Here is a 16,325-nt window from a genome sequence, read left to right as displayed (position 1 = left end):
TGGTTTTATGTTTGCTTTTAAACACTATTTATTTGCACATTTTGTACCTCTGATGAAATGAACATCTTTTTGGAATACCATTCCTTCTACATGGTGTGATTCTCCTTGTGATTGCCTTGGTCCCTATCACGCTATATGGTCCCTATATGGTTTTATTACAGTAACCATGGTTTCCTCCAAAAAAAACATGGTTAGCCTACTACAGTCATGGTAACTACAATATTACTTTAGTAGAACCATGGTTTCCACCAAAAAACGTGGTTACTACAATCACAGTTACCACAGTATTAGGATATTAAAACCATTGTAAATGTATTGCAAGGGAATGCAAAACTATTGTTTTAAATCCCTCTCTGTCCTCTAATGAGCTCCGTAGGAATGACATGAGGGTGAGTAAATAATGACAGAATTTTCATTTTTTGGTGACTTATCCCTTAAAGCAATCAGATCTCAGACCGCTTTCTCTGAGTAAATGTGTGTTTGTTGTTTGTGTATTTAAATGGTATCTTCACGTGTTGTGTTCCTTCAGGCAGCAGAAGGCATATATAGCCACACAGGGTCCTCTTGCTGAAACCACAGAAGACTTCTGGAGAATGCTGTGGGAGCACAACTCCACCATCATAGTAATGCTGACAAAGCTCAGAGAGATGGGACGGGTGAGTTCACACTTATTCACACTAGAGCTTCTGGTGCCGACCAGAGTCTGTTCGACATTGTTTAGTTCATTTAGTTGGTGTAAAAGCTGTTTTCCAATTACAGGTGCTACTACTCTCATCATTTTCCTGTCAAAAAAAAAAAAAAACATTCAAAAAGAGATTTTCAGAAAGGATGGGTGGAATTAAACTCACGTTGGGACAGAGCAATGAAAATAATGTAAGTAAAGTGTGAAAAGGCCCTTACAAGCATGTGTTTTTGCGCTCTACAGGAGAAGTGTCATCAGTACTGGCCTGCCGAGAGATCTGCTCGATACCAGTATTTTGTCGTGGACCCCATGGCTGAATACAACATGCCGCAGTACATCTTACGAGAGTTTAAAGTCACAGACGCCAGGGTAGGTTTCGCCAGAATGTTATAATGGAACTCGAGCTGTGCTGTTATTTTTTTTACAAACGTTCTTTAAAACACTCTTCCTCTCGCTCTCTGACTCAGGATGGCCAGTCCAGAACGATCCGCCAGTTCCAGTTCACTGATTGGCCGGAACAAGGTGTGCCAAAGACAGGAGAGGGCTTCATTGATTTTATTGGCCAAGTCCACAAAACCAAGGAGCAGTTCGGACAGGATGGACCAATCACTGTTCACTGCAGGTGAGAACAAACAAACACTGTTATTTACGTGTGTATTTGAAGCAGTAGGGCTGGCCGATATATAAAATATTTAAGATATATTCACGATGATTTTGCTGGGATTAATTATTTTAGGAATAATCTTGTTATTAGACTAGTTGTGCAATCCTTCCTTGTCTCGCGACTTGCAAGTAGGATACTGTTAAAACAGAGATGTTTTAATATACACTACCATTTTTTTGTTTTAGTTTTTTTGGGGGGCGGGGACATTTTCACAATCATTGTTCGCCTAAGATGCATTAAATTGATCAAGAATTACATTAAAGACATTTACAATGTTACAAATGACTATTTTTATCAAAAGAAATGCTGTATTTTTTAAACTTTCTGTTCATTCAAGAATCATCTACTTGCAGCAGTGTAAGTGTTTGGCATGTACTGCTCATTGAAGCTGCTAGTTTAGGACCTGTGATGTGCTTGTCTCCTTGTTGTTTTGCACGTGTGCCATCCACTTCCTTCTCTTATATTGGTTAGATCTAGTTTGATATCTTTAAGAAGTAGTGCATGGAAAGTCCTTCATCTCTCAAAAAATAAAAATAGATTGATGAATTTCAAGAGAAAGTCTTTTTGGCCATTTTTAAAACCAAAATTTGACTTAAGTGTAAAACAACTTGTAAGAAATCCAAGTGAACTCAATACTTCAGCAACTAAAAAAATACAATCTATTGCAATTTCCACACTCCAGTAAGTAGCACAATCCATTCTAATAAGACAGGTTTATTGGGTACTAAATTAGCACATTAGAATAATTATAATTTAGGGATTAGACAGTATATTCTTAGTAGACTGAACTTCTGAAAATGCTTTGAAAAAATATACTGTATATATATACAGTATACTGCATACAGTATATATATACTGTGTATACATACATTATATATAAAAATCCAAATAACTTCACAGATCTTTATTGTAAAGGGTTTAAACAATGTTTTCCATGCTTGTTCAATGAACCATAAACAATTAGTGAACATGCACCTGTGGAACGGTCATTAAGACACTAACAGCTTACAGACAGTAGGCAATTAAGGTCACAGTTATAAAAACTTAGGACACTAAAGAGACCTTTCTACTGACTCTGAAAAACACCAAAAGAAAGATGCCCAGGGTCCCTGCTCATCTGTGTGAACGTGCATTAGGCATGCTGCATGGAGGCATGAGGACTGCAGATGTGGCCAGGGCAATAAATTGCAATATCCGTACTGTGAGACACCTAAGACAGCACTACAGGGAGACAGGAAGGACAGCTGATCATCCTCGCAGTGGCAGACCTCGTGTTACAACACCTGCACAGGATCGGTACATCCAAATATCACACCTGCAGGACAGGTACAGGATGGCAACAACAACTGCCTGAGTTACACCAGGAATGCACAATCCCTCCATCAGTGCTCAGACTGTCCGCAATAGGCTGAGACAGGCTGGACTGAGGGCTTGTAGGCCTGTTGTAAGGCAGGTCCTTACCAGACATCACCGGCAACAACGTCGCCTATGGGCACAAACCCACCTTCGTTGGACGTTGGTTTGTACAGGACTGGCCAAAAGTGCTCTTCACTGACGAGTCGTGGTTTTGTCTCACCAGGGGTGATGGTTGGACTCGCGTTTATCATCAAAGGAATGAACGTTACACCGAGGCCTGTACTCTGGAGCGGGATTAGGTGGAGTGTCCGTCATGGTCTGGGGCGGTGTGTCACAGCATCATCGGACTGAGCTTGTTGTCATTGCAGACAACCTCAACGCTGTGCGTTACATGGAAGACATCCTCCTCCCTCATGTGGTACCCTTCCTACAGGCTCATCCTGACATGACCCTCCAGCATGACAGTGCCACCAGCCATACTTTTCGTTCTGTGCGTGATTTCCTGCAAGACAGGAATGTCAGTGTTCTGCCATGGCCAATGAAGAGCCCGGATCTCAATCCCATTGAGCACATCTGGGGCTAGAGCCATTCCCCCAAGAAATGTCTGGGAACTTGCAAGTGCCTTGGTGGAAGTGTGGGGTAACATCTCACAGCAAGAACTGGCAAATCTGGTGCAGTCCATGAGGAGGAGATGCACTGTAGTACTTAATGCAGCTGGTGGCCACACTTTTGATTTTGACCCCCACTTTGTTCAGGGACACATTATTCCATTTCTGTTTGTCACATGTCTGTGAAAATTGTTCAGTTTATGTCTTAGTTGTTGAATCTTTTTATGTTCATACAAATATTTACACATGTTAAGTTTGCTGAAAATAAAAGCAGTTGAAAGTGAGAGGACGTTTATTTTTTTGCCGAATTTATATATATATATATATATATATATATATATAAAACAGTTAGTTCCGGTCCTTGAATCTGATTGGACGAGAGACATTCCATGAGCACTGATGGTCTGATCTGCTTCACTGTGTGTGTATCACTCCGCTTGTGTTTGTGCAGTTCTAAACTAAAGTGTTAGAGCAGTGCAGATGTGTTAAGAGCTACTGTTTGTCTTTTTTGTTTGTTTGTTTTTTACATTACATATGTTAGCCAGCAGGTGGTGGCAAAAGATCATTTTTATGTGCAATATGAGCCAGTTAGGTGACGCAAAGTGAATCCACGTCAGCAAGTGTTTACAAACAGCACTATATGATCGCTTGTATTACTACTACTAAAGCTAGGAAATAGCTTTAAATGGCTTTAAACTGACAATTTCAGCATTACGGCTCATCACAGCTGAGAGACACAACAGACTGATTAATTACACAAACTGAAGGCGCTTACCTGTTATCGGACTTTCCACATTGGAGCAGACACACTGTTTAAAATGGAGGACATTGCGGTTTCTGTAGTGATTGGCTCTTGCACACCGGCTACCGCGAAATAGGGAGAAATACCCCTGCTTGGACGGCTATTTTTCCACTGAGAAAGCTGATCTTCAGAAAGCTGACAGCATCTCTGCTTGGGAGTGGCAACAGTTGATCGCACACGCTCCGTTTCTCTCTCTCTCTCTCTCTCTCTCTCTCACACACACACACACACACACACACACACACATCCATCCATCCATCCTTGTTTATCCAATAACTTGTTAGAAACAGCACAAGCCATGATACAATTTCTGAAGTGAAATTTTTGAATTACTAACGAAGGCTTGGACACATCATTTGTTTTGAACCAGCAACGACAGATTCTGATCCGCCGCGTAAGAAAGTAGTTCCATGCACAAATGTGTTTTTATGACCGACTCAATTTTTCTTCATTTTTTTAAAATGTACTTGTTCATTGAACTGTTGTATATAAGCAATATCACACTCGCAATCGTGCTATATGGCCCTAAACCACCTGTGATTACCTACGGCACATGGCATGTGGCCTCATGCCTGTGGCCGAATTACAGCAGTGCTGATGTAGGGCCATATCGCACTCTTGCACATGTGATATTGCTTATATACAGTGGTGTGAAAAAGTGTTTGCCCCCTTCCTGATTTCTTATTTTTTTGCATGTTTGTCACACTTAAATGTTTCAGATCATCAAACAAGTTTAAATATTAGTCAAAGATAACACAAGTAAACAAAAAATGCAGTTTTTAAATGAAGGTTGTTATTATTAAGGGAAAACAAAATCCAAACCTACATGGCCCTGTGTGAAAAAGTGATTGCCCCCTAAACCTAATAACTGGTTGGGCCACCCTTAGCAGCAACAACTGCAATCAAGCGTTTGCGATAACTTGCAATGAGTCTTTTACAGCGCTGTGGAGGAATTTTGGCCCACTCATCTTTGCAGAATTGTTGTAATTCAGCCACATTGGAGGGTTTTCGAGCATGAACTGCTTTTTTAAGGTCATGCCACAGCATCTCAATAGGATTCAGGTCAGGACTTTGACTAGGCCACTCCAAAGTCTTCATTTTGTTTTTCTTCAGCCATTCAGAGGTGGACTTGCTGGTGTGTTTTGGATCATTGTCCTGCTGCAGAACCCAAGTTCGCTTCAGCTTGAGGTCACGAACAGATGGCCGGACATTCTCCTTCAGGATTTTTTGGTAGACAGCAGAATTCATGGTTCCATTTATCACAGCAAGTCTTCCAGGTCCTGAAGCAGCAAAACAGCCCCAGACCATCACACTACTACCACCATATTTTACTGTTGGTATGATGTTCTTTTTCTGAAATGCAGTGTTACTTATACGCCAGATGTAATGGGACACACACCTTCCAAAAAGTTAAACTTTTGTCTCATCAGTCCACAGAGTATTTTCCCAAAAGTCTTGGGGATCATCAAGATGTCTTCTGGCAAAAATGAGACGAGCCTTAATGTTCTTTTTGCTCAGCAGTGGTTTTCATCTTGGAACTCTGCCATGCAGGCCATTTTTGCCCTGTCTCTTTCTTATGGTGGAGTCATGAACACTGACCTTAACTGAGGCAAGTGAGGCCTGCAGTTCTTTGGATGTTGTTGTGGGGTCTTTTGTGACCTCTTGGATGAGTCGTCGCTGCGCTCTTGGGGTAATTTTGGTCGGCCGGCCACTCCTGGGAAGGTTCACCACTGTTCCATGTTTTGTGGATAATGGCTCTCACTGTGGTTCTCTGGAGTCCCAAAGCTTTAGAAATGGCTTTATAACCTTTTCCAGACTGATAGATCTCAATTACTTTCTTTCTTATTTGTTCCTGAATTTCTTTGGATCTCGGCATGATGTCTAGCATTTGAAGATCTTTTGGTCTACTTCACTTTGTCAGGCAGGTCCTATTTAAGTGATTTCTTGATTGAGAACAGGTGTGGCAGTAATCAGGCCTGGGTGTGGCTAGAGAAATTGAACTCAGGTGTGATAAACCACAGTTAAGTTATGTTTTAACAGGTGGGGCAAACACTTTTTCACACAGGGCCATGTAGGTTTGGATTTTGTTTTCCCTTAATAATAACAACCTTCATTTAAAAACTGCATTTTGTGTTTACTTGTGTTATCTTTGACTAATATTTAAACTTGTTTGATGATCTGAAACATTTAAGTGTGACAAACATGCAAAAAAATAAGAAATCAGGAAGGGGGCAAACACTTTTTCACACCACTGTATATATATATATATATATACACACACACACACACACGCTGGCAGCCAAAAGTTTGGAATAATGTACAGATTTTCCTCTTGTGGAAAGAAATTGGTACGTTTATTCACAATGTATAGTCAGGACATTAATAATGTGAAAAATTACTATTACAATTTGAAAAAAAATCTGAACTTCTTAAACTACAACAAAGTGTTCTCATCAAAAAATCCTCCACGTGCAGCAATGACAGCTTTGCAGATTCTTGGCATTCCAGCTTTCAGTTTGTCCAGATACTCAGGTGACATTTCACCCCACGCTTCCTATAGCACTTGCCATAGGTGTGGCTGTTTTGTTGGGCACTTCTCATGCACTGTACAGTCTAGCTAATCCAACAAAAGCTCAATGGGGTTAAGATCCATAACACTCTTTTCCAATTATCTGTTGACCAATGTCTGTGTTTCTTTGCCCACTGTATCACATGGTGACAAAGATCTTACTTTTTGGAGAAAGTTCCTCTGGTCTGATAAAACAAAAATTGAACTTTTTGGCCATAATGACCATCGTTATGTTTGGTGGAAAAAGGGTGAGGCTTGCAAGCCAAAGAACACCATCCCAACTGTGAAGCATGGGGGTGGCTGCATCATGTTGTGGGGGTGCTTTGCTGCAGGAGGGACTGGTGCACTTCACAAAATAGATGACATCATGAGGAAGGAAAATTATGTGGATATATTGAAGCTCAAGACATCAGCCATGAAGTTAAAGCTCAGTCGCAAATGGGTAATGACCCCAAGTATACCTCTAAAATTGTGGTAAAAAGGCTTAAGGACAACAAAGTCAAGGTATTGGAGTGGCCATCACAAAGCCCTGACCTCAATCTGATAGAAAATTTGTTGGCAGAACTGGAAAAGCGTGTGCGAGCAAGGAGGCCTACAAACCTGACTCAGTTACACCAGTTCTGTCTGGAGGAATGGGCAAAAATTCCAGCAACTGATTGTGAGAAGCTTGTGGAAGTCTACCTAAAATGTTTGATCTAAGTTAAATGATTTAAAGGCAATGCTACCAAATACTAACAAATTGTATGTAAACTTCTGAACCACTGGGAATGTTATGAAAGAAATAAAAGATGGAATAAATTATTCTCTCTACTAATATTCTGACATTTCACATACTTAAAATAGTGATCCTAACTGACTTAAGACAGGGAATGTTTTCTACGATTAAATGTCAGGAATTGTGAAAAACTGAGTTTAAATGTATTTGTCTAAGGTGTATATAAACTTCTGACTTCAACTGTAAACAATATAATGCCTTCTAAAGCCACTCTTTGTTTTGCCTCAATGCTTCAGTGCAGTCATCTGCCACAATAATGTAATGCATTTTAATTATCTGAATTACTATATCTATAATATATATTTATAATTATTTAAATATAACTATTTATAATTATTTAATCATTATGTTTAGATTTTTTGTTATTTGAAAACCTCTCTCACCAAATATTTATATATGCGATTAATTGTGATTAATTTGATTAATTAATCAGCATATCATGTAATTAACTCTATTAACAATTTTAATCGATTGACAGCCCTAGTAAAAGTACATGTAGGTAACACGGTTCTCTGGAACACTTGATTCTAAATGGTCAAAAAGTTTTGCATAAATTATAATGACCAATAAACTGTATAGTTGACCGCTGTCCCTGCAACCAATCTCCGATAGTGTGTTCATTTCATGTCTGCAATCTCTTTCTGGTCACATAATTAAATAACTTAAACTCAAATCAATATTTCACCTCCATTTATTTACTTGTGTGGCAAGTAGCCATGTAATATACAGGATTATTTATGGTTAATCGGCCATTACCACAAAATAAACCCCTTCATGGTGATACAAGACCCCTCTGCTTAGGGTCAGATTGTTACATAGAGTTGTGCTCAAAATTTTGCATACCCTTGGAGAATTGGTAATATATTTTTAAAGAAAACATGAGTGAGCAGGCAAAACACATTTATTTCTTATGGGATTCATATTCAACTGTAGGTTATAACAGAATGGCACAATCATAAAACAAAACGTGGCAACAAAGAAAAAAATGAAATGACCCCAAAAGTCTGCATACCCTTAGTTCTTAATACTGTGTATTGGCCCCTTTAACATCAATGACAGTGTGCAGTCTTTTGTAATAGTTGTCTATTAGGCCTCAAATTCTTGCAGGTGGTATAGCTGCCCATTCATCTTGGCAAAATGCCTCCAGGTCATGCAAAGTCTTTGGTAGTCTTGCATGAACTGCACGTTTGAGATCTCCCCAGAGTGGCTCGATGATATTAAGGTCAGGAGACTGTGATGGCCACTCCAGAACCTTCACCTTTTTCTGCTGTAACCACTGGAGGGTCAACTTGGCCTTGTGCTTAGTGTCATTGTCGTGCTGGAAAGTCCAAGAGTGTCCCATGCGCAGCTTTCGTGCAGAAGAATGCAAATAGTCTGCCAGTAATTTCTGATAACATGCTGCATTCATCTTGACATCAATTTTCACAAGATTCTCCGTGCCTTAAGAGCTCACACACCCCCAAAACATCAGTGAGCCACCAACATGCTTCACAGTGGAGATGGTATTCTTTTCACTATAGGCCTTGTTGACCCCTCTCCAAACATAGCGCTTATGGTTGTGACCATAAAGCTCTATTTTGGTCTCGTCACTCCACAAATTACAGTGTGCCAGAAGCTGTGAGGCGTGTCAAGGTGTTTTGTGGCATTGGCGCAGTAAAGGCTTCTTTCTGGCAACTCAACCATGCAGCTAATTTTTGTTCAAGTATCATCGTATTGTGCTCCTTGAAACAACCACTGTCTTTTTCCAGAGCAGTCTGTATTTCTCCTGAGGTTACCTGTGGGTTATTCTTTGTATCCCGAACAATTCTTCTGGCAGTTGTGGCTGAAATCTTTCTTGGTCTACCTGACCTTGGCTTGGTATCAAGAGATCCCCGAATTTTCCACTTCTTAATAAGTGATTGAACAGTACTGACTGGCATTTTCAAGGCTTTGGATATCTTTTTATATCCTTTTCCATTTTTATAAAGTTCCATTACCTTGTTACGCAGGTCTTTTGACAGTTCTTTTCTGCTCCTCATGGCTCAGTATCTAGCCTGCTCAGTGCATTCACGTGAGAGCTAACAAACTCATTGACTATTTATACACAGACACTAACTGCAATTTAAAAAGCCACAGGTGTGGGAAATTAACATTTAATTGCCATTTAGACCTGTGTGTGTCACCTTGTGTGTCTGTAACAAGGTCAAACATTCAAGGGTATGTAAACTTTTGATCAGGGCCATTTTGGTGATTTCTGTTATCATTATGATTTAAAAAGGAGCCAAACAACTATGTGATAATAAATGGCTTCATATGATCACTATCCTTAAATAAAAGACAGTTCCCTATCTGTCACTTAATCGACATTGTGTCGATTAAGTGACACTAGGGGTCACTCTTGGGAGCCCCAAACACCTCTGCTTTTTTGAAAAAAGGCCAATGAGGATTGGAGAGTGGAATTTGCATGCCACTCCCCCGGACATACGGGTATAAAAGGAGCTGGTATGCAACCACTAATTCAGATTTTCTCTTCAGAGCTGAGCGGTTCTATTCATTGAGCTGAATTCATCCGCCGAGTTCATTCACCTCTCTCTGCTGGATTTTACGGCGCATTTCAGCGGCTTCTCCACTGGTTTGCAGAGAACGCCCCTGGGCGCTTTGGCAGAACATTTAAAAGAGTATATTCTAAAAGAGTATATTTTCTTTTTGAAAGAGCGGCACACATGGAACGTCTTTTTAAAGACGTGTCTTTTTAAAGATGCCTTTCCGTTTGTGTGTTATTCCTGGTTGCGGTCTTTATCTCTCCACTTCCGACGGCCACGATCGCTGTCTTACTTGTCTGGGCACTGCCCATGTGGAGACATCGTTTGTGGATGAGTCATGTCCTCATTGCGAGAACATGGCCATGGCAACGTTGCGGTCACGGCTTGCTTTCATAAGAAAATGTTTTTGGGGACATCAATTGGACAACCTCCGCCGGGTATCCCCCCACGGACCTCCCATTTCCCAGCACGCTCACTTGCCCCGATCGGGCTCTCGCACGGGACCGGTGGCTCGTCTCAGCGCCAGTTCGACTTCTCGTTCGGAGCTCCGGAAGACAATGAGTTATCGAGCGCAGCATCGGAGAGCGGGCTCATCCAGTCTGACGCAGAGGCTTCGGCTCGGCTTCCTCTTTCGGGAACGGTTGCCCAGCCTCACACCGACGTGGAAATGACGGACGTGCTTTCCCGGGTGGCTGCGACTGTCGGGCTAGAGTGGAACCCTCCACTCTCCCCTGAACCCTCGCTGCTCGACGATCGATTCCTGGGCACTGGGCGCAGGCCACGCCCCACCCCCGTTCCTTTCTTCCCGGAAGTGCATGAGGAGCTGACATGATTGTGGGAGGCACCTTTTACTGCAGGGTCCCGGTCTTTCAGCTCCCCCGCTCTCGCTACCCTCGATGGCGGAGCGGCCAGGGGGTATTCGGTGATCCCCCAGGTGGACAAGGCACTCGCGGTGCACTTGTGTCCGCAGAGCGCCGCCACCTGGCGCGGGCGCCCGAAGCTCCCGTCCGAAGCCTGTAGGTTTACGTCGTCCCTGAAGGCTAGAGCCTACAGTGCCGCTGGACAAGCCGCCTCCACCCTGCAAGCCATGGCTCTCCTGCAAGTACACTAAGCCAAGGCGCTAAAAGAACTGCACAAGGGTAGTTCTGACCCAGGATTGATGCAGGAACTGCGTTCGGCGACCGACCTAGCTCTCCGGGCGATGAAGGTCACGGCATGGTCTCTCAGGCAGGCAATATCCACCCTGGTGGTCCAGGAGCGCCACCTTTGGCTCAACTTTGTCGAGATGGGAGAAGTGGACAAGGCATGGTTCCTTGACGCCCCCATTTCCCAGGTTGGCCTGTTTGGCGACACCGTCGAGGACTTTGCCCAGCAGTTCTCGGCGGTGAAGAAGCAGACAGAGGTTTTACAACATATCCTGCCCCAGCACTCGTCGCCATGGGCGTCCTCCTGCAGCAACAAGGCGTGGAGCCCTCCGCAGCAAGCAGATGCCACCCATCTCGCGGCCGGCCACAAAGAACCCGAGGAAGGCTTCGAAGCGCCCCCGAGATGGGCAACCCAGGGTGAGGAGATCCACTTCTCTGGGCTGGTCGACAGACCACTCCATCCCCCGGTGGAGGGCCGGGAGGAGAATCTTTTGTCGCTGCGTGCCCAGGAGGCTGCAGCACCCAAAAGCCTGACAAAAGAATGGTTCACTTGTCTCCTGGGTCACATATCCGGTGCACACGGCCGTCGTCACGTTCACCATCCCATTTTGGCAGGTATGGTGCTCCAGCAGCGGACCCCCTGCCCCTGTGCGCCCAGCTGTGGCACAAACACGCCCACACAGGATTGGTTCCAGTGGGCTACGGGGACGAGATTCCTCCTCCCCCTCAACCAATCTTATGGTGGGGGGCAGGAGCCAGGTAAGTGTTTCGATGTCCCTGGACTCAGCACGGCCACGTGGCTCGAGTCCCCTCGATGTGGCACCTCGAGCTCCGCCACGCCGCGAGGCCCCACCTGCCAGTACGTCTGACGTGATCATTCCAGAGCAGATCTTCAGGCGCGTCATGGTTACAACAGATGCCTCCAAGACGGGCTGGGGCACCGTATGCAACAGGCACACAGCAACCGGTTCTTGGACTGGCCCGCGGCTGCGTTGGCACATCAACTGCCTAGAGTTGTTGGTAGTACTGCTCACCTTGTGGAGGTTTCAGCCGTTGATCCAGGACAAGCATGTTCGCCGCTCATAAGAGCGTTGGGGGAGGTTACGTGACGGCCTGGTGCGCTGGCTACGAGGCACACAGCACAAAACCTGAATGAGTGGTTGCATACCTGCTCCTTTTATACCCGTATGTCCGGGGGAGTGGCATGCAAATTCCACTCACCAATTCTCATTGGCCTTTATTAAAAAAAGCAGAGGTGTTTGGGGCTCCCAAGAGTGACCCCTAGTCTCACTACATTGACACAACATCAGGGAATGGAGGTTACGAAATTAACCAGGATGTTTTTTTGCATGATTTTCAAAATCAATGCCAAAATTTCACAATTTCTGCCAGGGTATGCAAACTTTTGAGCACAACTGTAAGTGCATATAAATGAACAGTATTGAATAATAATCTTCTTTGTATTCCTTCAGTGAAAAACTGGGAAAAAAAATGCCCTGGTTATTAATAACTAGATTTTTACACTGTTTGCCTGTTTGTGTGTACTGAACATCTCTGTCTGTGTGTGTGTGTGTCTCAGTGCTGGTGTGGGCAGAACAGGAGTATTTATCACTCTGAGTATCGTGCTGGAGCGGATGAGGTATGAAGGAGTGGTGGACATGTTCCAGACCGTAAAAACGCTGCGCACACAGAGACCTGCCATGGTACAGACAGAGGTAAAGTCACACTAGCTTGGTATTCTCACATCTTTTGTGTTAAAGGAACAGTTCACCCAAAAATGTAAATTCTGTCATTGTTTACTCTGTAAACATTTAATCTATATCCGTGTGTGTTCTGTGTGTGTGTCTGACACAGGACCAGTACCAGCTGTGTTACCGAGCAGCTCTAGAGTACCTGGGCAGCTTTGATCACTATGCAACGTAACCACTCCCAGAATTCCTCAGAACGCCACCTCCGCAGAGCCGCCACTTCTCTCTTAGCCATAGCCATCCTAACTATTCAGTCAACACTGCTGGAGGGAGACAGATAGACAGACAGAAGGAGAGAGATGGTCAGGGAGATAATTCACTGCATTTGTGTTCTTCTCTCTGAATACAGACTCAAACATTTCATTCTGGTCTCTATATATGCACAGCTCCAGTTTTTGTACATTGCTGAGTGTATTACATTACCACTTTTTTTATTGTAAACATTTCATCATTCTCTTGGTGATTATCATTGTCGTCTGCGATTTTCTTATTCAGTAATTTTGCCTTTCTTTTTTTCTTTTACGAATATCTAGTTGAGCAGCAAAACTGCATAAGATATTAAGACTTTTTTTCAGAGAATATATTTTGATTAAAACTTAATTTAAGATATATTCTCTGAAAAATGGCTTGATATTATAAATACTTATAATATTAATTTATAAATAAATACTTAATATTTTTATATGAATGAATACTTAATATTTTTCTTAAACCATTGGCAGATAGTTTTTTTCTTCTTGTTGTTTTTAAGTATAAATCGAACAAAATTCAATGGTTTATTGGTTATTGAGTTCAGAAAAACAGACTTGTGCTGCCTTCAAGTGCAAATAATTTTTGTTATTACGACATGTCCTGCATTCAAGTGAGAAACAAAATATGGAAGATGCCAAACTAAAATAAACACACAATGAGCAATAGTTGCAACAGTGGATACGATTTATTACTGCATGTTATGTAACAAATTATTAATTCATTTGACTTAGACAAAGTGCACAAAACCTCAAAGGGTGAGTCATTAAGTTTACTTTAGTTGACCATTAGATCTGTCATATATAATAAATCAATATTATTGAAATAAAGCACTGAAACTGAAATAATTTTGCAAAATTATTGCTTTACATCATCTTGCATGTCAAAACGCCACTTCCAACATCTCAGCAACTCTGGTATCATCTAAAATTCCAGAATTTTCCAACTGGTAAATACGACTTCGCTTGGTCATTCACATGCTTGGAACTCGTAATTACGATATTTTTGACTGAGGAGGCTGCATCAATTCAAGATATATTAAGTAAATAATTAAATTTGCTTCTTAAGTAAATTTGGCTTGTTTTAAAGATGTTTCTACTAGAAGACAAGACAAAAGTACTGAATGAGAAAATGATTTTTTGTAGTTTTGTTATTATTTTTAATATTATTATTGTGGCCATTTCTGTTAGTATGTCTTTCAGAAAGTACAATATTTGTATTATTTGCTGATCGTTGTATATCTAAGGGGTTCGTTTTATGTTTATTTCTTCTTATATTATTATTATTATTCCTTTATGAAATTTTTTTTATATGTTCAATTATTTTTAGCACACGTGGACATGTATTTTCACATGACCCAAGTTACTAATACTAAAAGAGGTGTATTAAGAGCTGCTGCTGATTTCTTACTTTTTATCATTATTATGATATTTTAATGATCTTTTATTTAGATGGGAAAGGGGGAAACTTATATATATATATAAACTTTTCACCTCCTGATTCTTTACAAAACAATATAAACAAATACAAAAGATGAACCAGAGTTAGCGACCTGAAAGGACCTGCTGCCGTTAAGGAAACTGAATAAACCAATGAAATGAGAAAAGAAATTCTGCTTGAAATAGCGGTAAACTGTCATTTTCTGGAAACTCCATTCTGAAGGCCTGATGCCACAGAAAAGTCTTTCTTTCAATCAGGGGTCAGCCGAGGTCAAAAGTCAACCCATCTTAACGGCCAGGCCTTGACCTGACAAACTTGCACGCACATGTACAGCCATCACGCATATCCAGTTGAACCTCAGAAATCCATCATCAGTTCAGACTAGCAGCTGAAATGTTTTGGCTGAAAGTGAAGTGAAACGACTCAACTCACCTGCTCAGACTGAAAACAGTCCTGAACTCTTTATATGTGGTATTAACGGACATCCGATTATTTCTCACTGTGGCTCTTAAAGACAAATCTCCTGTAACGTCACAACTGCATCATTGGACTGAAAATATGTGCATACTCGAGACGAGTGTTTCTTTTCTCTTATTGCCTGAGCACAAAGTAAGATGGGAAGAATTCATTACACTTTGTGTTCACATAGAGACAAAAGCACATTCAATCTGTTGTACAGCCAGTCTGTTTTCTATTTGTTAATAAAAAAGGAGAGAAATATGTTAATAAAATGCCTAATTGTGGTTTGTACATTCTTATTGTGGGGCTTTGCTCTATCGCTGTATCCTCCTTCCCTTGTCACGTTTCCTGGTGAACAGATGGTTTGTTCCTTTCCCGTGTGTCTGTACCTTTGCCAGAAACTTTGAGTTACACAGCCAAAGCAAGCCAACACACCGACCATTGCAGTGGAATGTGAAGGCATTCATTGTTTGAACTGGATTCTGCTTGTTTTACGTATTAATTTGGCTTGGAACACCTGGAAAAATTAGTCCTGCTTTAAATAGGTTAACATATTGACAGAAAAGTGTACTAATTATACTGAAAGCTAATTATTTAGCCAATTAAGCAAAAGTTATACCTTTTGTCTAAGGTCAGAGTTGCTGGTTCAGATTGAACATGGTAATTAACACATAATTAGGCCCAGTTATCACTTTGGATGCAATAATCAATGTCACTGTTTACTGCTGAGGTCCTCAAATAATTGAATTACACATTTTTAATTGGTGGTTTGTAAACTGCTGTGCTCAAATGTCCGAACATTAATTTTAAGTGTGTACTGAATTTTTATTTAGATGCTGAATTCAGAAACTGTAGATTTAAGATCCGCATTGCAGTGCAAGGCATTGGTTTGTTTCTTCATGCGCAAATGAGATACTGAAATATTCATAATTGCTGTATATATATATATATATATATACAGTACATATTATACAGGTGCATCTCAAAAAATTAGAATATCGTGGAAAAGTTGGCCAATCAAGCACAGTAATACCATGGTCAGCAAACCAGTTACTAGTAGTTTTTGCACTGTGGGCAGGTACCAAGTCCTGCTGGAAAAGGAAATCAGCATCTCCATAAAGCTTGTCAGCAGATGGAAGCATGAAGTGCTCTTAAATCTCCTGGTAGACTGCTGCATTGACTCTCAACTTGAGAAAACACAGTGGACCAACACCAGGAGATGACATGGCACCCCAAATCATCACTGACTGTGGAAACTTAACACTGGACTTCAAGCAACTTGGATTCTGTGCCTCTCTACCTTCAG

At 41.6% G+C, this 16,325-nt stretch overlaps 1 protein-coding gene across 3 annotated transcripts in view; it reads left to right on the top strand.

Annotated features, from left to right (window-relative positions):
• The window catches only part of ptprfa (protein tyrosine phosphatase receptor type Fa), a 516,187-nt gene extending 500,890 nt beyond the window's left edge, over positions 1-15,297 (top strand). For all 3 annotated transcript variants that reach the window (XM_051711353.1, XM_051711352.1, XM_051711351.1), the window contains 5 exons: positions 530-656; positions 926-1,051; positions 1,150-1,304; positions 12,703-12,838; positions 12,978-15,297. In XM_051711353.1, the coding sequence (XP_051567313.1) occupies positions 530-656; positions 926-1,051; positions 1,150-1,304; positions 12,703-12,838; positions 12,978-13,046 (613 nt within the window). In that variant the 3' untranslated portion in view covers positions 13,047-15,297. The remainder of the gene's footprint in view (positions 1-529; positions 657-925; positions 1,052-1,149; positions 1,305-12,702; positions 12,839-12,977) is intronic.
• The last annotated feature ends 1,028 nt before the right edge of the window (positions 15,298-16,325 follow it).

The sequence above is a fragment of the Myxocyprinus asiaticus genome, chromosome 12 (assembly GCF_019703515.2).
Source record: "Myxocyprinus asiaticus isolate MX2 ecotype Aquarium Trade chromosome 12, UBuf_Myxa_2, whole genome shotgun sequence".
NCBI lineage: Eukaryota > Metazoa > Chordata > Actinopteri > Cypriniformes > Catostomidae > Myxocyprinus > Myxocyprinus asiaticus.
Note: the sequence above shows the minus strand (reverse complement) of the source record. Positions and strands in the feature narration are given on the sequence as shown.